The sequence below is a fragment of the Acanthisitta chloris genome, unplaced genomic scaffold, assembly GCF_000695815.1.
Source record: "Acanthisitta chloris isolate BGI_N310 unplaced genomic scaffold, ASM69581v1 scaffold15724, whole genome shotgun sequence".
NCBI classification, from domain to species: domain Eukaryota; kingdom Metazoa; phylum Chordata; class Aves; order Passeriformes; family Acanthisittidae; genus Acanthisitta; species Acanthisitta chloris.
In genome coordinates, this window is record NW_008671151.1 from 53,747 (window position 1) to 77,180 (window position 23,434).

Here is a 23,434-nt window from a genome sequence, read left to right on the forward strand (position 1 = left end):
GCCTCATATACTACAACTTCTGTAATTTTAAATAAATTATATTATCTTCTGTCTACTTCTAGGGGTGGATGCTGGTTAAAAGTAGGCAAGAAAAAGGAGGTAGCAGTTACTTAGTTGTTAAAATTTTCTATGTAACAGAAATCAGTAGACATTCTTTAAAATTCTAGCAAATACAGGATGAGAAGTAGGACTTAGAAAAAGATGACAGGGTGCTAACAACACAAACCAGAGTTAGGTTTAAAGACTTGCTGAGGATTCAGAGCCACAAGGGTATGAAGATAACAACAGAGGAAGATTATTTTGCTTGAAAAAGAGTTTTTGCTACTTGATGTTCCCTTTTACTGTTCAGTAAGAGATGGCCTGAAAATATTTCTTTTCCTCTGATGTAAGAAGTGCAGGTGCATTGCTCTGATATACAGACCTTACACTGATTTAATTTATCTTAAACATATAATATTCTGCAAATACTATTTTGCATAAAGTCCCAGGTGATGAAGACATATTTTGTACCAATTCTCAGTGTCTACTGAGATAATACTCATAATTGCACTTCAATTATTACATATTTTTCTTATTTTTTAAAACAAAATTTAAGAAATTTCAGAATTTCTCTGATGTAGATTATACTGCTAAGTAAGGCTTAAGAAGGTAACGATTCCAGTCCTGACCTATGATAGATTGACTTTAGATGCTTATGTCGCAAGCACAAATCTGTTCTGAGCAAGTGTGTGATGTTCTGCTGTATGCAGAAGTTTATAATTCATGCATTGGTCATTGTGCATGGTCTTAGATTTGAGGATGCAAAATGAAAATTTTGAAGATTTACATTTTAGCTGGGTTTAGTGTTGGAGTCATCTCTGTGAATCATACTGTTACCTACTAGTTTCATCACCTGTGATGCAAAGAGGTATATATTTATAAAGGCTTTGGTAAGTGGTTTCTGAAGCAAAGCATCAATTTATTTTAATTATTGGTTGTTTTTTTTCTGTTAGGTTTGGTCAGGATTATTTGTTATTTAGCTGCTGTGGAAAATGTAGACTCAAGGACCCCGTCATATTAAAGTAGATTCAAAATGTAGGTTAAACTTTGCTTTGACAAAAGCTAATCTTTCACATTATATTCCTTTTTTTTTTCTATTTTAAACTCGATATGTCCATTTTTTTGTTTGAGCCAAGAACACTAAAGCAGAAAGTGTAAAAGTTCAAAATAAAGAGACAGTGTAACACTCTGAGTGCAAATACAATGACATGGAGCAATCTCTGATGCTTAAACTGAGAAAAAGAAAAGTAGGACATTGGGAAGCAGTGCAATTCAAAATATTGTCAAATCTCTCCATTATGAACTATTATGTTTAATGTAATAGTGAAGCACATATGCTGTTTTGAAGATAACTTTGAGCCTGGTTCTGCCCTTTCAGCTTTGTTTCTTTCCCATTTGTTTTCTTTTTTTTCATATCTTATATCATATTGCCCTTGTATGACAGCACAGTCCTTTCTGTGGCAACAAGGAACATCACAAGGTATTTTCAGGTCATCTCTTATTGAACAGTGAATGGGAACATCAAGTAGAGAAAACTCTTTTTAAGGGTGCATACAGGAAGGAATCTAAAGGATTTCAGAGAAACTCTCCACAATACTTGGTTTTCATGGTGATCTTCAAAATGCACAAAGTTGAACTATAATTGCAATTGAAATAATGAATTTTTACTTAATAGTGTTCTTGCCCTTTAAATAATGTTTGGTTTTTTTAATGTGATGGGGGAAGGAGGAGGGAGGACTTCTAAGTTATTTTAAACTTTGCCAAAATGAACCTGCGTTCAGAGACTTAGAAGAATGGAAATAAGCCCAAATCATTTGGAAATCTTACCTTGTGGGGTTTTTTTTTTTTTTTTGAAAACTGGAAATATCAGTCTGGACATGCATCGCTCTAATTATCAAGTATTTTCTGCAACTGTTTTCATTTGCCATTATCTTTTTATGCACTCATAAAAATATGGCTGCCATTGTGAAAAAGAGAAGGTAAGAGATGGGATCAAACTATAGCTAAGATGTATTTAATACTTCTTTTGATTTCTGTTTTCCTTCTGAATCACATACTTTAGATGCTTATCTGAAACTTGGGTACAGATTTATAGTTTGAAAATCATGATGTGTCCTTTAAACATTAAATTTCTGAGTGCATAGTGCTCACTAACAGTAAGAGACTAAATTTATTAATTTTGCTTCTTGGTTTACCTTACATGTACTGGAAACTAAATCAAAGTTAAGAAAAGTAACCTGGGAGATGGGGATATTAAATTGTTAGAATTATTTAATCTCTTCTTCCTTTTGTGATTTATGACTTTTTTCTTTAAACCAAGCTAAAAGAGCAGGTATGAACTTCTGGGGTTTGGGGTTTTTTTCAGCTGTTGAAAGTATCACATAGGACTGTTTGTAATCACAGTTATAACAGTGGTTTAACACTACATAATAAAGAGACTCTTTAAGAAGCTGTATAACTCTATCAGGACTCCTTGACTTAGTGTGAAAGGCATTGCCATGGTTTCAGGTTATGTAATGTTTCGATATCAAATTGTTACCATTGATTTGCAGCTATTAAAGAAAACAACTAACCAAACAAAAAAACCACCCCAACACAGGCACTTTCAACCTTGTCTGGAATTTAATACTTTCCTGAGAGGTACATAAGAGAAGTGTGCTATGTAACTCAGTCTTCATTAGGTAGGAATAACATCCCCAAAAAACTCTTTTGATATCTGATAAGATTCCTGTTTAATTAAATAATATGCTGTCTTATAGGAAATGAAACTGAACCAAGGGCTCTGTGGTCCTCTCACCTATTGCCATAGTCCAAGTCATTTTAGCCTTTAAATACAGATTAATCACATTGGAAAGTGGAACAAAATATTTACTATACCAGATTTTAATATAGGAAAGCTCTTGACATTAAAAAGTATTTGAAATCTTGCATATTGCTATATTATAGATGCAATATATTTCAAAATTAGAGCTTGAGTAATGTTTTGCCTAGGGTTTGCCAGGCTGTGTTAGAATATGTTTTTCAGTGTAGTTCATTGCTATGTTAACAGCTTTTATATGCTTTCAGCTGACATGCTATTTAAAACTTTAGGGGCACCAATGATAATGTGCATTTGGAGAATTGAAATTGAAGTCCTATGTCACTACCAGAAAATTTCTCACTTTGAGAAGAGTTTCAGTCATCCGTAAAACAGTTCTTAATGTTGACTATGTGCAACAAAATAGTTTTTATAACAGAATATATTATGATGAATCCTTGAAAAAAGGAAAACAAGCTAGGTGTTTTTTCTACATAAAGAATTAATTAAGAAAATGATGATTAATATGTTTGCGTGTTTTTCATTCTGGTGGTTTAAGTATGACAAATTCCTGGGTTGAATATTTACTCTAATCTGCATGTTCAAGGTAACAACTGTCTGTGTCTGAAATTTAGCTTTTGTTTCCTTCTTGGTTGTGGTTTAACAAAATGGGAACTGTGATTGGTGCTTTTAAATGCTTCACATATTTTGTAATTTAAAACATTTTAGAGGATTTTGTGTTTTAAGTCAAGCAAGACAAGCAAATTAACTATATAGTTCACACAATATCAGTGCTTAGAACAATAAACTAAAAGTGTTTTTACAAAGTAATAAGTCCCTCTATGCAACTTATTAAATAACCACTTGTAATAGTAGGCACATATATTTGAATCTTCTTTATTGTGGGCTAAGAGAGTCACAGTATTTTTCTTGTCTTCATCTATTATGTCTTTAGGATAAGGTCATAACATAATCAAGGGCATGATTTGCATACTTCTGCCTAAGAATTCTAGTTGCAGGTTACTAAGCACTGTTAGTAAATGTTGCTGTAAAGTATTTTCTTGCTGAACAGACAATATGTGAGTCACAGAGATAATGTGCTTGCTCCTGGTTATGCAAGAAAAAAAAACAAGGAAAGGGGAACCAAAGATAAAGCTTGGCCTTCTATTCCTCAGTCTAATTTCTTAATTCTAGACCACATTTCTACTCTGAGAACTGTTTTTTATAATACAGATGTTCATACTGCAGTACTTATTTTCCAGTATTTGACATAATGCCAGTATATAAATTTATGTTTGACAGAAAATATTTAAATGTAAAAGTCATCACCTTAATTCTTGTTTCACAATTCTTACAGCTTTAAGTATAATTTTGCTGTGAATTTTTTGTTTGGTTTATCTGGTAAATTGAGATAACTACCACTAAGTAAAGAAACAAACTACAAGCCCAAGAAAACACATTCATTGAAATATGTGTGTACTTCATGCATAGGTCCATACTGCATCAACATATATTGTACATCCTTCAGCTGCTTTGGCAAAATGTTTGCTTTCCTGATTTTCATTACAGTTGATGACTTGGCCATAGAACATTACTTTCTTGATTAGTTTGAAGCTCTAGGAGCAGTGTTTTTTGGAAAGATTGTTTGGATGTGGTCTGTATGGAAAAAAACTTTCCATTTGCAAAGTCAAATGAACAGACAGTAAGCCATTTCTTGCAAGATGATATATCAAAATGAAGAATCCTAATGAAATAATTTTGTTCTAGTGCTATGTGCTTAGAGTCACATTTTTATTAAGGTAGAGTTCAAATGACAGAATTAACTGGGGACAATATTGAGTATAATAAAAAGATTTTAAAATTGCCAAAATATTGTTTTCTAATTTCAGAATCAGAAACTAAAGAGAGTGCTTTTTTAAAGATGTTATAGAAACTCAGTCCCTCAGTAGTAACATGTGCTATGAAGAGCAGTAGCCCTTTCTGTACAGTTGCAGTTGTGCCTGTGAAACACATTCTTCAGCACAGCATTTTGGCTCCATTACCTTAGTAAGAAATGCTATGACTTTCAGGTAGGTTGGGGTTAACTGTAAGCATTTAATTGCAAGAAGAACTTTTAAATTGAGTAGTTCCATTTAGGTCTCTGTCCTTCTAGTTTGAGTTGTTGAACACAACTATGTGTAAAATCTGAGGAAAGCTGTAGTGGGAATAGCAATGATGTTAGTTAATTAAGAGAAGAGATTGGGAATATTGAGATAAGTAAGAAAAAAGAAAATTTCCTTGAAAAGATAATTTCCTTGCTCTAAAGAAAGAAGTTTTTCAGTAATTATCACTCTTAAAATTTATCAAGGGGAGAAATAGTCTATATAAGTCAAACTGTCAGAGGCTAAGAAAGTCTTATGCATTTGGAGTCCTTGAATACATGCCCAGATCAGGCTAAGGAAAGAAGTGGACTTTGTCATGATGTTATAACTGTTTGCTGATCCACAGTTTCCCTGTCCAGTTCTTAATGAATATTACAAATTGGATTATTTACCAGGAGCATATTTAAATTGGTAGAGAACTCGGTTTTTCAGATGCCTTGCTTCTGTCAAGGCATGAGATGTGTGATGGAACATGGAGGAACTCTGCTTTGCATAGCTTCATGTCATCCTTGTATTTGGGGGAAAAGGGACTTCCTTTTCCAAGGCTGTTAAGCTGATGCTTTTCAAGTGTATTAAAGGGATTATAAGAACATTGGGCTATGTTTTATTATTCAAGTGACTTCTTAAGTAAGAGTGGAATGTAAATATTCTGCTATATAGATGCTCATTCTTCATAAAATGGAGGAATATCAATACTTCATTTTTGGTCAATAAGACCTATGTGCACAGACTGGTTTAATGTCTTTAACTGCTTTTCATGTACTACAGTGAAACACATGCTGCTAGGAAACAAGCAACTAAGTAGGATTAAGATCTGACCTTTAAGGCTGGAATGTGTCTAACTTACTGCAAAAACATTTCAAATCTGAAAATATAAAAATATTCTATCCTTTCCAATAGTTGTATTTTATATACAGTACATATATAGTATTCAGGCTGACTTCTGACATAGCAGAAGGACTGCATTGTAAGGGGAATGAAAACTGAAAGCCTCCTAAAATTTCTTTTTCTGACTGTTTTAAAAGATTATTTTAGAATCTAATATGTTTACTGTGTACTGCAAGTGGAACTACTATTTTGACTTGGTCTTAAAACACTTCAGTTTGATTTCTAAAATAACTTGTTTAAATAAAAGTAATTATTTTGCAATCTTGCTATAAGCAACAGATTTTTCTTATTATCTGCAAGAAAATTTTGATTTCCAAAGAGTTATTTACAGTGAAGCCAATGTTATTACTACTATATTATGAAATTTTAAATCCTTATGGTGGTTGAGAATCAATGGTATGACTATGTAGGCCATTCAGCATATTTGCGCATTTTTTGTGTGCTGACCTGTTGTTACCATAAGAATGGAAATCAATCTAAAATACTTTTAGTTCAAAGTTAGCATTTCTTATTTTCTTAAACAATACTTGACAGAATAAGTATGACTGAATTTGAGCATTTTATTTGTTGCTGCTCCTATTGTATAGGTTTTGAAATTAATTTATCTTTTTGTTGATTAGGAATTAAATACTCCAAGTCGATAATGATTTGCTAACTTGTAATAATCTAACTTGCTTGATTAGTACCTTTCCAGTATTGGACAGATCGAGGAACCATGCTGCACTGGGGTTTGGGGAAAACATCAGTACTCATAGTGCCAGTTCACCAACTACTAGCTGTTATCAGGGCATTTTTACGTAAGAAGTGTGTGGCCATCAGAAGCTGGGTAGCTTCTTCCTACATCCTAATCACCAATATGACTGCAAAATTGTCTCCAGGTCAAGACAAAGCAGTATCAGGTCTCTTGTACCTAAAAGTTTATTGTGTATGTTCTGTTCTCATCTGATGTGCACAGTGATGTGCATAATGTGCGAGTTGCATGTGTACAATGCTGCAAGTTGCATATCAGACATCATAGTTTTTCCTGAGCCTTTCTCTTAATCTGGGTCCTATGAGAGACAGCTCTGTTTTCTTTGAGTAAATTGTTTTTAAGGCTTTGTTTGCACTGACTCAGCAGAACAAACAAGATCCAACAGAAACTGAGTTTATTGCAGAAGTTCTAAAACTATTTTACTTCAGCCCAATTATATCAGTTTGCTAGTGTATAAAATACACATCAAGGCAGTAGCAGAACAGGCAATTGCAAGATAAAATAGAAGTTCTTAGTCAATGGGAAAAATATCTCAAGTATTAATAATGTTAGTGCCTTGGGATAAATGAACTTTGAGGATCAAATGTGTATAGGAGAAGCACAGTTGTATGTTGTACTGTGACATTATACTATGTGTAAAGAGTTGGTCTGGAAAAGATGCTGTCAGGAAGTTTGATAGAGAAACCCAGAACGATTAATTTCAAATACTACTTTGACAGTTGTCTGTGATTTGTATTTTATATTCAATATTAATTCTGTAGATGGTCGTACAGAAAAAAAATCCAATCCTTATGTCAACTGAAATATGTTTTGAAATAAATATGCTGGCAAGAAATGTTGTTGCAGCAAAGGAAAATGATACTAGACTAAGGCGAAAAATTAATGAAACCACAGAAGAGGATACAGGCTTCTGGGTAAGAGGCAGAAAAGAGTTTCTGAAAAGCAAAACCAACTTTTCATTTTGGTTATTCTTGTTTTCTCAAGAAAGTTTAGAACTATATTTTCACAGTGCAAAACCTATTTTAGAGCTAGGGGTTAAACCTTTACTTTTAGTCTCCAGAGCTTTAATTTGCTGTAATTATATTTTGGTTTATGTAATATAAAACCAAAAGGGAAGAGAAATGTAGCCATTTCATAAGATTGCTAAAGGATATAAAAATCTTAGGTAAACTATGAGTTTTCAACATTGGGCATGCATTCTGAGAGACTAGTTTTCTGTAGAGAGTTCTCGAGAGGCATGAGCAGATCAATGCACATTATAACCTATGTCTCATAACAGTTACCACCTTCAGGGACATATCCAGTGAAGCACATTTACTATTTGTTTGGTACCTTTCCTTTCCTAACCTAGGAGATGATGTCCCAGATACTAAAAGCACTTTCCAAGTTTGGTTGTCAATATACTTTATAAAGTGTGCTGCAAGAGGCATCATAGCTTTGCAAACAGTTTGTTCCTTGTATTTGCATTGTTGAGACTAAATAGACCTCTAATTATGCTGTAAATAGGTACAGGGATTAGGTGTGTAGAATATATGTTGTGTTCTCCCATCTTTAGTGGCATTTTTGTGTGATCTTGACAGTCATTTTGCCATTTCTTTGCTAGGTGTTTTAATGTCTCTACCTGTAAAAATTATGTAGCGTTGGGAGAATGGGATAAGCAATTCTGTGATAAACATAACTCATTTGCAGCTCTTGTCAACCTTGTAATAAGATTTGCAATGTCTTTTTATAACAAATAAAATTTTATGGTGTGTTTATTATACTGCTTCTACTAGATATACATTTCTCCATGTAATCTCCATTCTAAGACTAATACCCTCTTACCTTTTTGCTCAGTGAAAACAGCAGTTTAAATTTGGTTTTGTTGTGATCAGCCTCTAGGAATTACATTGATCAGAACTAGAATGTCAAGTGTCACTTGAAAATGACATATGCTCCACTGAATGAGAGGGGGAAAAAAAAAAAGCTCTGATGTTGTTATTCAGTGTGTTAAATTGGAAAAAGAAATTCAATTTATGTTTATCTCTCTTGTGCATGAGAAGCAATGGCTAACTTTTAATATAATTTTCCTCTTAATATTCTCTTCTCTTTTACAGTACAGGAGATTTTTTTCATCAAATCTGTGTATAAAATGTTTTTCTCAGAAAAAAATTACCAAAATTGTTGTACTGCAGATTTTTGCATGTGGCTACATGGAAAGAATAATAAGTTATTGCATTTAGATATTATAATTTTCAAAATAGAGTTTTAGATGTTAAGTGAAATGTTGTCATTCACTGAAAGTTAAAGTGCTCACCAGCCGAGTTGGTAAGTCTGATTTGTATACCATCAGTTACCATGGACAGTACAACAACAGGATTGTCCCAGCAAGGAGCAAACTCAAAGTCTAACTGTAGCTGAGAAAATTAGGAATAGCTGTTGATGTTATGGGTTTCTTCATAAGTGCTAGTTTAGTTTCTTGTATCTTTCTCTAAAGCAGGTGTGGTAGATGGGGTGTTACATAACTGCTGTTTGCATTATGGTTGGTTTCTAGTACCTGTCTAATTACAAAGAAGGGGCTTCTATAAATTTGGGGAAGATCTCTGTTTTCCAGTGAGACATACTGACCTCTGTGTGTGTTTGCTTGATTGAAGTAAATGTTTCCTTAGAAGCTGTTCGGGCCTTTGTGATATGTAGGGCCATCTAGTAGAATTAAAAGCTTTCTTACAGCATTTATCACGGAGTGAATCCCACGGAGTTCTCACTTTTTTGTGTGCTTTACTCTTCTGACAGTTTATTAAAAAATGTCTAAGCTGCTATAAGATCCCTTTATTTTTTCCTGAGATTGATAGGGAAACTTAATTTCAGGACCAATATCTTTCAACTTCCTATGTTATCTGCTCTCCTATGCTGTGAACATTGCAAATAGATTGTTTAGCTTTGATCTTCAAACAGCCCAATTAAGAAATGCTCTTCTAAGCTCCAGAGAATTACTAATTTCGAGTAATGAGTATCCTTGGCTAGGAAAGCTTTGTCTTACAGCTCTCAGCCTCCTTCAGTTTGCCTAGTTGGTTCAATTCAAGTGAATTGTACTAACTACTCCAAAAACCTTGATACCCTTAATCTTTGACCGTTCCTTAGCTGATAGGTCCAAGATCAGTTCGGTGTATACTTGCATTTAGATATACAGCTGCCTTTCAGATGTAGCCAGCAGGAAATTTGCTGATATGCATAAATATGGTTGGGATAATAAACATCTAAAACAGAAAAGCCTAGGATATTAAGAGAGAGAACTCGCTGAAGAAAGTGGCATTCAATTTCCTGTTTTGTCATTTATATATGCCATACCATAATTTTTATGTGACTGCAATGCCCATAAACATATCAGTGTAATTTTCTAAAACAAGAAATGACAAATTATCTTTTCAAACTTGCACATGGTAAATGAAAACAAATTAAGTTTCAATTTCTTTCTGTGTACTCCTGGAAGAATTTATTCATCATCAGAAAGTAAATGTTTCTCCATTCAGGAGAGAATTGTAACAATTATATGTTATATGCAGTGACAAAACAGAATCTTCAACTGTATTTTTTGTATGAATGTCAACTATTCTGAAGACCTCACTTTGAGAGCATTTCTTACTATACTTTCTTTTATATAATGCTGATTTCTTAGTTTTGTTTTTCTTCCCAAGTTATTTAATAGGGTTTCTAATCAAAACTATGAGAGAAAATGGCATTAGTCAGTTATCTTACATAGACCTGTGCCGCAGACAGAGGTGTGATGACACACACAAATCCAAAATAACCATGAGTTAGTGGGTCAAATTGCAGTTTCCCATTCACGGAGCCATTTAATATCACTGCAGACCAAAGGCTAAATTCTTTCTTCTCTTCCTCTCCGATCTGGTCTATTTTCTCCTTTCTTGTTCCATGACTCCTCTTCATTTGGACCCCTCTATCATGTTTTACTCAATGTTAGCCACATGAGACTATCTGGTTTTTTACCAGTATTCTCTGTTCTCTTTGTAATGAATTAGCCACATGAGACTATCTGTTTTTTTGCCAGTATTCTCTGTTCTCTTTGTAATGAACTAAGACCCTTGTGGAGGTCCAGGTTTGTCCATTTTCCCAGACCAGGACAAAGTAATCAAGTGCAATGTACAACCAGAGACCTTCTTGATTTCTTGCAAATGCTATATATGATGTGATCTGACCACATCTGGTAGAACACTTAGTACTAGCACCATATCAGCTGGGGTTGCACTAGCTTCTGTGGGACCTGAAGGAGTAATTACATAGTCATTAGTACCCAAATTAGCTTATTTAAAGCTAACTTCTAAAGTAAAAAACTTCACTATAGTATAAATGTGCTAAATTAGACTTCTAGGGTCAAAATTTGCAGGCTTATCAGCCTGTTGTAAAATTTGAAGTGTTATTCACTAGCACTGTACGTTAGATTTTCAATAAAAATTCTGTTCTCAAGTTTTATTTCTAATAGCAACATTCCAGCACTGGTTGGCAATGTTACTGCTGCATGAGCAATCAACACCTATATGCATAATAACAGCTTTATCTCAAAGTAGAATCACATAATTATTGAAACACTGGTATTTAAGGCCTGAGAAGCTTTAATAATCATCACACAGTGCTTAGTGGCAGAAATTCAGCATGTCACAGTGGCTTGTTTTCTCTGAGTTTCTTGAGTGTCAGAATAATTTCTAAATTCAGTAAATCTCAATTACTTCCTCAATTATCTTCATTTTTAGGGTTTTAAATCTAATTTTTTTCCTCATAAGAAACTCTGCATAGTTCTAACTGAAAAGAGACTTCTGTGATTGTAGTCAAGTCATGCCAGCATAATGATGGTCTGAAAGAAGTGTTGGAGTCTATAGATAGATATTTCAGCAAATAGTAGCCAAAAGGAAAGCATTTCAGCATACTCCAAATCAAGTGCTTCTGTTCAAATACCATATGTATGTGTGTTAACAAGTCCTCTTTGACGGATGTATCTTTGATAATAAGCAAGACAAAGTTTGAAACTGCTTTCTCTGGTACTGAAATTGAAATAATATTTTATTACTACATTTAATGGTACTAAAAACTTTGCCATCAGGAAAGTTCACTTTTACACTTCAAAAAATGTATGTCTTTTTACCTACAAATAAAAGACATAACCCAGAAGCTACAATGATGAGAAAGATTTCACAGTTATTACTGTTTGAGGTTTGGATTTTGTGTTGATTGAACATGTTAAAGTGCAGTTACAGGACAATGTTCATGTAAGAGGAGGTCATAGACAGAAACAATGCTGTTTTTTCCTGCTATATTCTATCAGGGTTTTTTAGCCTTAATGGGAAAAAGAATAGTGGTATTGACACTTTTGCCTTCTGTTTTCTTAAATCACTGGCATCTTTATTAAGCTTGCTGTGATGACTGTTGACAGATATAACTTCACACAATGCAAAAAGAATGTTGCAAGATGAGAGTAGCTTGCAATTACTAGAGGGTTTTTTATCGTTTATTTGAGGATAGATTCCACAAATGACTGTACGACTTGTTTTTAATCTTCACACCAACCTTCTGGTTACAGCAGGCTTGTGGATGAAGTTTTTATCACTAGATAATTTGTAATCCGAAAGTGTCAGCATCCTGAAACTCCAAGCTGTTTTCAAACCTGGGCCTCTCTGCAGATGATGCAAATTTGGGAGGAGCTGTTGACTTCTTTGAAGGCAAACTGACTTGGTATCCCTTCAGGTCCTCCATCTAAGTTTATGAAGATATTGAAGAGCACTGGGCCTAAATGGTGGGTGGTGCTTTAGGCTAATGCAAACAAATGCACCACTGTAGGTTTAAGAATCTGCTTTCGAGTTACACAGTAAAAATGCAAGTGTATACCTAAAAGGTATCAAAAGAATGAATTAATGAAAATCTTTTAAGTTTTGTGTAAAGTATATTTTTTTGAAATCTTGACTATGTTAATAATGGCTACAGTAGCTAATAAATTGCTAGCATTTATAAAGGCAAAGAATACTGCAAAAGGGCATTCATTTTTTAAAATTTTATTCTTTTGAGATTGGAGCTCATTTTACATGTGGATGAGAGACTATTGATGTAGATACAGGTAGGCAGCTATTTCAGTCAGGTCATCATGCATACTGCATTGATTGCTGTGGTGGAAACTGAATTAAAATCTTTTAAGATAGTGTAATGTGCTCAGTGTTAATCTGAAAGTTTGCTAATGGTCTAGAAAGCTCTAATCAGAATTGAAAATCACTTGAGACTTCTGAGTTTGGGTTTTTAAAATCTTGCTTGGGATTACACAAACACATTCTGAAAGCTCATAATTTATGGGGCTTGTTCTACACTAGCAAAAACTAAGGCTCTAAGAAATACCTGTTTCTCTAGAGCTCTTTTAAGATAATAGCGTTTATGTAAAAATCCCCTTAATGGCTTATACACATGGCAAGTACTGTTTCAATTAGAGTAGTTTGAAGCATTTGCCAGTGCTCTTTTACATCTCAGTAGTTTTAGTGCCAATATGATTTTTGGTGTCTGGCCTGACTGTACGAAGGTCCGACCTCATTGAAACATCTTTTAGTATTGTGTGTTTCTGGACCGTGACAGTTGTTACAGCACTGTGAAGCCATTCATCACAACCCAACACAGGTACAGGGCAAATCACAGTTGTTCTACCAGCCATGAATATATCTATTCTGAAAGACTCTGTTTAAACTGGTTCAGTTAGAGACAGCTCGATTCACCCTCCAAAATAGGGCTTTTCAGATTTCATAGTGAGAAGGGAAAAACTTGTAAGTGGTATAATATGGGATTAAACTTGGCTGTGTAGATGTGCACAAGTTAAGTCATTTCTAACTGAGAGAAACTGGCTTATTCAGCTGTTTGAAAATTCCTTCATCCTTGTTGGAAACCTGCTTGGCTGCCTTGTGCATCTATGGGAATGCTGCAGTATCTGTTTAGCAGCTTTGAGGGAAACATATCCAAATAATGACTGAAAACCATGGGATGTGTGTTTGAAGTGAGAATGATAGGAAATACTTGAAAAAAAAAACCCTACAATTTTTGATCAAAGCAAATATAAAGATAATATGATCAGGATGTCTAGTTAAGTGATTTCTCAAGAGTTTGCTATACACTTATATAATTTAAAACTTCAATATTTAGGGTTACAAACTTAGGGAAATCCAAAATAATTTTGGTGATGTATAACTGAAAGCCCTGACTGGTGTTTTGGAGAGGAGCTGTTCTTAGCTTGTTGATGCAAAAAGTGTGTTGACAATTTTCTCCAAACTGCCATTCTTTTCTGGTAATAACCTGAATTTCTTGTTTTGATGCCACATAGTATCAGTATTTTCAGTGCTACGTGAGTTGTTATATATCTTCCTGTGTGATCTGCAACTTCTAGAAGGATGAGAGTCTTGAGTCAGACCTACAGGGAACTCACAGATAGTTTACAGCATATTACCTATGTATGCAAAACTGAATTGAAGTGCAAATGTCAATGTCAGAGTACTTTGAATCACATTTTAGGGTTTTTGACTGTATGAGTAGATATCTATAGGAACTGATTCTGTGTACAGTTCTGTATTTGTACAGTCTCCTTTGCTAGAACAAGTTCAACATAAAAATATGGTATTGATCCATTTTGTAGACTTTTCTCTAGCATGTCAATCTTCTCTGAGAATGTGAAGCAGAGTGTTGTCTATCATTATCTTAAAATGGGAGGTCATGCAGTGTTTGAAATCAAGATGTTGCTGCTCCAGGTAATGTAAGTTCAATGTCCTGTTTCCCACCTTTGTTATGCCCAGGACAGAGGTAAAGATGTTGAACATTCTAGTTCATGAAGGAGTTTTAACATTCTACTTTTTGGCACATTAATGGATCAGCTAGGATAAATAAGATAGTACAGTTGTGCTTTACTCATTCCAATCAATAAATATCTGCCTCTAAATATTTTTTCTGATACTTTTCACCAGCAATAAAAATTACATCTGGAAGTGTGTGTGTGTGTGGTGTATGTGAAAAAAGTCTGTCTAAATAACTCCATACCTTTCTTCCTCGCTTATCTGAGTGTTATGATGGAATATAAAGTCTTCATCTCCACATTAATATTTGCAATATAATATGTTGATTCAGTGTCAGGCAGCAGCAAAAGATAAAGATTCTTACATAATATTTCAAATCATAACCTGTATTTTTTCTGGTAGTTTGATCAGTTAAATCTCAGCCACTGTAGTATAGCTTCAAGAACACTTGGTGTTCACTGGTGCATAACTCAATGAGATATAATCCTTACGTGATTTGGAATTTAACCACTGTAAATAAATTGTTTTCATAAAACTGCACAAAATTATGATCCCTAATTTTGCAGGCAGTATCCTGAACTTGCTGTTGATTTTGAGTGGTATTAAACATATATTTGATTTTTTAATAGGTTTAGTTTATAGTTCATTATAGGATTGCAAGCATCATACTTAGCTAGAAATAAAACACAGGAATATGCTGATGGATATCTTTATTTCTACAACTCATTTCTCTTGTTCTTTTTTTCCATGTATTATTCATCTTTTGGAAAGAGCCATCAATGCCTAAAGGTGCCTTTGTAATGCTTTTTCATTAATGCTGATTCTTCTAGAAAATTTATAAATTGATGTGTTCTGTGCCCCTTGAGAATAATGACATATTGCTTTGAAAAAAACCCCAAGAACCCTGTGGTTACATTAGGCCTTGAAAGATGATGATAGCAGGATTGTTGAAGCAGCCCATGCCACTCTGCAACTCCTTTTAGGAAAGAAGTCGATAATTAGAGAAACTCAGAGGCTGTTCACAGGATGGATGAAGGGAGCCTCTACTAGGGCTAGTGACCATCTTTGCTCTAGTTTGCACAAGTACTTAAATATGGGAAGTGTTTTACAAATTATAAAACAAATCAACCAAGTTTCAGATCAAGTAAGCAAAGTTATTCTGTCATTCTAAATGTCAATGTCCAGAAGAATGATATAATTGACCATATTTTTTGGGAATTTTTGTATAGCTAATATGTATTGCTTTAATAATTTATTTATTTTTTTGCTTTAGCTTTGGAGAAAGCATTTTATTATTTTAGATGGAGTACTAAGTGGAATCATCAGTTTAAATGCAGAACTTGATTTTTAAATATATGTTCATAACGGATGACTCTGTACAGTAGTTGTATATATATATGGTCAGTTAAATAACACCACTTCAATACCTACCTACCTTTCAGGGGACAGAGTTTTGAGTCATGCTGCAGGACAACCAGTTTAGGCAGTGGTACAATAAAATAAATGGATTCTAGATACCTTTAGATGCAGAACCTTCAGATCTAGAGATTGTTAGCAGAAATTACTTCAACTTATTTCACATTTATAGAAGGTCTTGGAAAGGAACTTTGTAATAACTTCCTTTTCACTTAGAACATTAGAATGAAAATAAAGCAGAGTCAAGTATGCTAATTTTTTTTTGTCAGATGGAACATGGGGCTGAATCCTTCATTTTCCACTCTTGTCTCATAGACTTACTCCTCCCTCCAAATTTTTTTTAAAGCTAGTATAACAATACAAATTTTTAGTAATTGAATTGTAATACTGGCATATGCCCAAAGAAAACATACAGGGCAGCCACTTTCCAAGCCAAAATTCTTGCACTAATTAATGCTGATTGCAGCATGTTTGGCTACTGTAATTTATATGACAGTGGGATCACTGGGCTGAAAAGCATATTAAAGAATAATCCAGAAATCATAAATGTGCCAAAACAATGTGAAGAAACAGTGATTTTATTAATATTCAGAAAGGATTTGGAAAAAAAATTGCATAGAAGTTATACAGAACAGCAAGTCAATCTCTCTGCTTGTGAAAGAAATAAGTAGAATTTTTTGCATGTTATCTACATATCTTTGAAAGGATTGGTGCCTGGAAATAAGTCTCAAGTAATCTGCATGCAGTCAGAAATGGATGATGAACTATGAGAAAAGAGGTAACAGGTTAGGGTGCTCACAAGGAGACTTCATAATGAGAGAAGGAGAAAGAAAAGTAGAAGTTTAGAGATATAAAGGAAAGAAGACACATTAATGTCAGTAGAATATTTTATGTAGTTTCTATTGTAAGTCATTGAAACTTATCTTTATGACCAAACTATGCAAGTATCAGTAATCTTTATTTCTTAAGGAAGTAAACACAGGTACTTTCAGTTAGCTGTTCTCTACTTGATCCTGAGGGAATTGACATTCAGAATCCAGTCCTATGAGGTTGTCAAGGCAATTTCATAATCTCCTAACTCTCTTAATTACTAAGAAACTAGAGCATATTTGAAACCAGTCAGACTCTGGCTTAGAGACAGCAATGCTCTTCTCATGCAAAACTCATGAGTGAACTGATGGTTAAAATAGTAATAAGCCTGCAGCATGTTTTTTGTTTTCCCTGCTCTTCATAAGGTTATAACTTTAAGGTTTCCCAGAATTCTAACTATGTTGCAATTGATCAAAAACATGATTTTAATCATAAAAATATGGGAATGAAATAAAATAGAAAAGCAACTTGTGGCCATATTCCACAGAACTCAAAATTAATTTCTAATGTGAAACGTTACATATGTGCATGTATGTGCCAAGGTCTACAACTGTCACACAAGTGACAATACAAGATACTAGGATTTTATGGTGTAAAGACTATTAAAAAAAATCTAATATTTTGCCAGAGTAAACTATTTCCCATATCAAAATTGTTCTATTTTAGTGAGAGAAGGTAATTATTGTCATAACAGTCAAAGCTGTTTGGTGTAACCCAGAGTAACTTTTCCTATATGATTGCATAGCTTTGATAATCTGTTTTAGTCAATTTTCAGTGTGAATCTCTTTGATTTTTTTATTTCTTTCTAAATATGCAATAAAATATTTATTTAAGCATAGAAAATTTCTCTGAATTTGAATGCTTTCTTTTTCCCTCCAGTCAAACTGACTTTTTGTGGCCGTTCGTCAGTCACCTCGACAGCCCATGCTTGGAAACAATCACATCACTGACACATTTCATCTATTAGTTTAACCAGCTGAAAAGGAGTGTTTTGAAAGCTGTAAAACAAAAAACTCATGCCTCTTTTTCTATCAGGCCATGTGACAGGAAGTTGAATTTACAAGTTCCATTTTTCATTTTGCAGAGCTACTAGAGAAGACACACAGAAGAGAAGAAGAAATAGAAGCTCTCCAGGTATATTTTCTGCTCAATTAACTAACTAGAGTTTTTGTCACCCCTAAAATTACAAAATTGTGTTATAGCATTACAATTTTTTTAACTCCCTTGTATCTTAAATTCACATTTGGAAATATATGCAGACAAATATAGGCCCAGTAGCTAGTAATAGTCATTGCTGAGTTTGTGCCCACCAATTAAGTTGCACATTAGAGAAGACTGAAGTAGTCAGCATTCTCCTATGTGTCTATAAATCTAGTCCATCGGTGAATATAATGCTGCTTTTAAGTCACACTATATACTCAAGTCATTCTGTTATACTGCTGGCTTCACTGAAACGGTATGTGAGAAGAGGCAGGCAGTACAAGTCTGCATCCAGAACTGCAAAAAATGCTGCATATTCTACTTCGCAGGTTGGCTTAAGTTCTCTGGGCTGTGTTACTTTCTTCTGTATCTCTGAATAAAATAATTCAGAGAAAGTAAAGTATTTTAAGTCTCTGAAGCGCTGAAAGTCCATAATCACCTTCCTGAGGAAGAAGGGAGCAGTTGATACATTCTAGGAGTTGATACAATATAATAAATCCTCATTGTATGTCATCTAGCAGTAATGCTGTTTGTTCTAAGCACTTTAAATTTGCACTTAGAAAGTCAGATTTACCCTAAGCTCAGCTTTGGAATACTATTCAAGCATTGCAGTCAAAGAAAACATACTCCTTTCAAATTGAAATGGCTAGGAAAGCAAATACAGGCTGGAATGTCTGAATTGTGAGTCTCAAGAGACTATTACAGAGGGTAGTGTATGTATTCTTCAAAATACAGAAGGAAAAAAAGTAATTTTTAACAACAAATTACTGCAAACAATGCCCACATGAATATAAAAAACTTTACATACAATATGAAGAGCATATAAATGAGGCAGCATTCTGTAAGTGTACTGGAAGCAGGACAGCTGTGAGGGAATTGATGAAGATAAGGCTCATAAGGAAAATGAAATTATGTATTGACCTGAGTTTTGACCACAGGAGTTTGAAGATAAGCCTTCTCTTCTCATGTAATAAATAGGCATTTTGAGGGCTAGAGGTATCAAAGAGTTAGTGTAGAAACGGTTTGATCCAGTAAGAAGAGACAAGTTGCAAGACCTGAAAGTTACACAACACACCAATCCAGCTGTTTCCTGTTCAAACAAAAATCTTGGCCTGGCTTTCTGGCAGCTCAAGTTCAACAAGGCTGAGAGCTTGTCTGCGCAAGCAGTTTACACAGGTGCATATCTAGTTACATCAATGTGAAAAGATCTCCTTTCATGTGAAGCAATTCTGCATCTGCTTTCATGTGAAGCTTTATGGTTGACAAATTGTTCTAATGATACTACTTCTAATTGAATGAGGTGTAATTTTATACTGCAGGAAGTTGCATCATAGTAGTGTCTTGTATGGATATATGCGCTTGCCTATATTTCTGATGGTCTGTCAAGTTCCTGATCAAATTGCTTTATGCCCTTCCCTAACTGGCAGTTCTGGTTAAGGGGGTGAATTACAATGCTGCTATTTTTGTATTCAAATGCCTGATAGCAGTTTTTTATTCCTTCAGATGTCCATGCTTTCAGTCAAAGTACTCAGCAAAAACATTTAAAATTTTTCTATATAGTATTAAGTCCAGCTTAGTCAATGTGTGTCAAAATGTTTCCAGTTGGGAATCCACTGTTCTTGTAATGTTGTATTCTAAACTTGCAGTGGTCGAATATGTGCAAATTTGCTAGCAAATGGTTGTAAAAAACAACTTGTGTCATTAAGACTGAATCTCTGTGAGCTATTGCATCTCCATATATAAAGCATAAGAAGGTTTGGCTTCTTTTCCTGAGCTGAAATTTGCACTCTTATCCTTTTGTTAACCCAGATGACATGGAATACTTTTTTCCTCTGAGCCTCAGCTAAGCAAAGCATGTGTATATTTGGTTAGCATATGAATGCTTTCATTGAAGGAGATTGCTAGAAGGTACTTGTTTGTCAAATTCAGGACCACTAGCAGATAAAATAGTACTCTTTGCCCTAAAGCCTACAGTCCTTGGATAGGATTCCCCTAGTATTAGATCCTACTCAGTTAGTCCTTGGTTCAGTAGACTACTGGTCATGTTGATTGTTGTTGGGTTTTTTTAATCTATAATTCCTGGGATCCTGTTTTGATAATTATCTTATATATACAAAGAAGTATATGAAATAAGTCAATCCTTGCTGTGTTTTGTTTGCAGTCTAAACAGACAGTATGTGTAAAGCATGCTCAGGAAACAGTTGGACAGAAGTATTGTACATTTTAGACTATGGACAGAGAATTCAAAGCAGTCAGGCTGTCATGACTGTGGGAGTTTTTTCTTGTTACTTGAGCAGTGAATGCTGACCATAGTCTTAGAAAAGCTAGAGACATGAGGAAATTGGTCAGAAATCAGTGTATTGCTGTGGGCAAATATTGACTGGGGATACCATGAGGTTCTCTGCCATGTCTCAGCATCAGGTAACAAGAATATTTGCCAGAGCTAAGGATGCATGCTTTAACATTCTTTTAGTTTGCTCATTTTTTGAAGGTAGACAAAGAGCACCTTTTGCTAAAAATAATTTGAATGGAGTACAATTAGTGCTTCTGCAATGCTATCAGCTGAAACCCATTAAGGACAAAAAGAAAGAAGCAGTTTCATGAGGCTTGTTCCTGGAAATATTGGGCAAGTAGTTTTCATGTGTTTCTCTAGTCAGGAAATGAGTTAGACTGGAGTTAGCATGACAAAGACAAAATAATACTTCATGAAGTAGATGGTGGGAGTCTTTCTACATGAACCTGACTTGTCTTACATTATGTGTCAAGGTGGAAACTGTGGTTCTTTGATACAGGATGTTTTGGGAGGTAGGAGGCTGATGCTTTGGGTGACTTCACTGTATTCGTGAACCTTAATTTTGAACATACTGCATAGTTTTGAATAGAGATTCTATATTATACATAAATTTATATTTATATATGAGTTTATATAGTTATATATGTTCTAGCTAGTATCTGTGTTCTCATTATACTTGTGCTTCTTCTCTGTTGTTAGGAGTGCAGTGTACCCATCATAATACAATTTGTGGCTTCTGAGGAGTCTGGGTCACTTTTTACATTCTCTCTGATAGCCACTCCAAGAATATAGCCTCAGTTCTTTTCTTACTTTATTGGAAGAAAAAGTACTCAAGGCTTTCACCTTCCTTTTTGTAAAAAAGGCTCCATGGTGCAATAACATGCTAATATGCTATGCATGATATGGCTATTCAAATATTCAATGGAATGATACTCTCTGACAAAACATTTGCAAGCCATTTTCATTTGTTTTCGAATTAGTGACATGCTAACAGAAATAAAAAATAAAAATTCAAACAGAATCTTAATTTAAAAATATGTTGATAGTGTATAAATTATCCATGGTTAATTTGCTAATACATTAGATGCAAGTCTGCAGAAAATTATCTGCTGAGATTGTAGGTATTATGTTTTTAGAATTTGGCAACTAGGTACTGCATTTTCATGCAGGAATCATTTTAAAAACACTTCATTGTACCGTTGAAATCATCCTACTGATGCACTCACTCTAAGACTGTTTTTCCAAGTAGTCTTTTTAACTGAGGAAATTTTTATCTGAATTGCTGTTCATTATCACCACAAATTTATGGGATCTGTAAGTACCATATTTTTTATAGTTATGAGTTTGGGTTTAGTTGCAAAATCTTTAAATGAATATAAATGTTTGTAACAGCCACTGCAATTTTGTGGAGGAACAAGCACGTCAAGTATTTCTGATTTTTCACATAATATTTTTCATCATATGTTTGTTCCAATGTGCAGAAATGCTCAGTCTGTATCTCTGATCTGCTTCTAAAAAAGTATAAAGACTTTAGCATTTAATGCACTATCTTTCCTGAGAAAAATTTATACTGAAATTCAGTAAACTTTTGCTTATAAAATGTAGTTGTAATCTATAAATACCATGCATTGTGATGGGCACTGAGCAAACATTTCTTAATAGAAAAGTAAAAGTTAAGTACTGCAGAACCTCATATTATTCTTCTTTTACTGGTAAGAAAGTAGAATATAGGTGAAATAAATCCATAGCAAATCTGAGACATATATCTGACGTTTTTATTCCCAGCATTTAGGGATAAATTTCTTTTTTTGGTTTAAAAAAAATTACAAAGCATTAAAAGTTTGCAGTTTTCTCTATTTTTTTAACCCACAATTTTGAAAGAGTCCTGCAACTAAAAGTGACGAGTGTATATTCTTCTCTTCATACATTTGTTTTATTATTTATCATTGGTTTATGCAAAGAGATTTGTGAACCACTATGCGTGCAGTTCTAGCATCAGCCAGTTTTGTGGCATCCACTATCGGGAAAATGTTAGCATTTTAAAAAAACATTTACATTTTGATAGTGTACTAAATTTCCATCAAATTTGTTTATGTGTGCCTTCCTGTTTTCCCCTTAGATATTTCCTTGTACACACTTTACTGAACAGTCTTTTTTGGGCTTTTGTATATCTTCAAAACCAATTAGTCTTTTCCAGAGCACTTTTTTTTTTTTTCAGCCTCACTTTATGCAGTTATTTTTCCTACAACGTATTGGCTCATTTTCTGCCTATGGTTTGGAATTGTAATCAAATGTGCCACTGTTTTAAGTAGCTAATGAAAACTAACATCACTCAGTGAATGAGCTTTAAACATTTCACTTGAGTGACCTCAAAAGATTATATATATGAATCATAGGCTTGTAGAATTTAAGGGTTGGAATGGACCTTACAGATCATCTAGTCCCAACCCAACCCCCCTGCCATGGGTAGGGACACCTCCTAACCAGATCAGGTTGCTCAAGGCCTCATCCAGCCTGGTCTTCAACCACTGCCAGGGTTGGGGCAGCCACCACCTCCCTGGGCAACCTGTGCCAGTGTCTTACCACCATTAATAATAGTAAAAACCCCATTTTTCTCACATCCAACCTAGACTTTTCCTCCTTCAGTTTGAACCCGTTACCCCTTGTCCTGTCACTGCAGTTCCTAACAAAGAGTCCCTCTCCAGCTCCCTTGTAGTCTCCTTCAAATACTGGAAAGTTGCAATGAGGTCTCCACGCAGTCTTCTCTTCTCCAGGCTGAACAGCCCCAAATTCATCAGCCTGTCTTCTTAGGGAAGATGCTCCAGTCCTATTACAAACTTTGTGGCCTCCTCTGGACTTGCTCCAACAGTTCCGTGTCCTCCTTATGTTGAGGACACCAGAACTGCACACAGTATTCCAGGTGAAGTCTCACGAGAGCAGAGTAGAGGGGAAGAATCTCCTCTTTTGACCTGCTGGCCACACTCCTTTGGATGCAGCCCAGGATTTCATTGGCTTTCTGGGCTGCTAGCACACACTGCAGCTCATGGTGAGTTTCTCATCCACTGTTACTCCCAAGTCTTTCTCCTCATTGCTGGTGTCAATTACTTCCCCACCCAACCTGTAGTTGTGCCTGGGATTGCGATGACCCAGATGTAGGACCTTGCACTTCATTTTGTTGAACGCCCTGAGATTTGCATTGTTCCACCTCTCAAGCCTGTCAAGGTTCCTCTGGAT

The 23,434-nt window shown here is 34.7% G+C and overlaps 1 protein-coding gene across 1 annotated transcript in view; it reads left to right on the forward strand.

The window, feature by feature from the left end:
* CEP128 (centrosomal protein 128kDa) overlaps positions 1–23,434 on the forward strand; it is a 99,414-nt gene that overhangs the window by 50,372 nt on the left and 25,608 nt on the right. Inside the window, 1 exon segment of the mRNA XM_009073994.1 lies at positions 17,792–17,841. Within this exon segment, the coding sequence (XP_009072242.1) occupies positions 17,792–17,841 (50 nt within the window).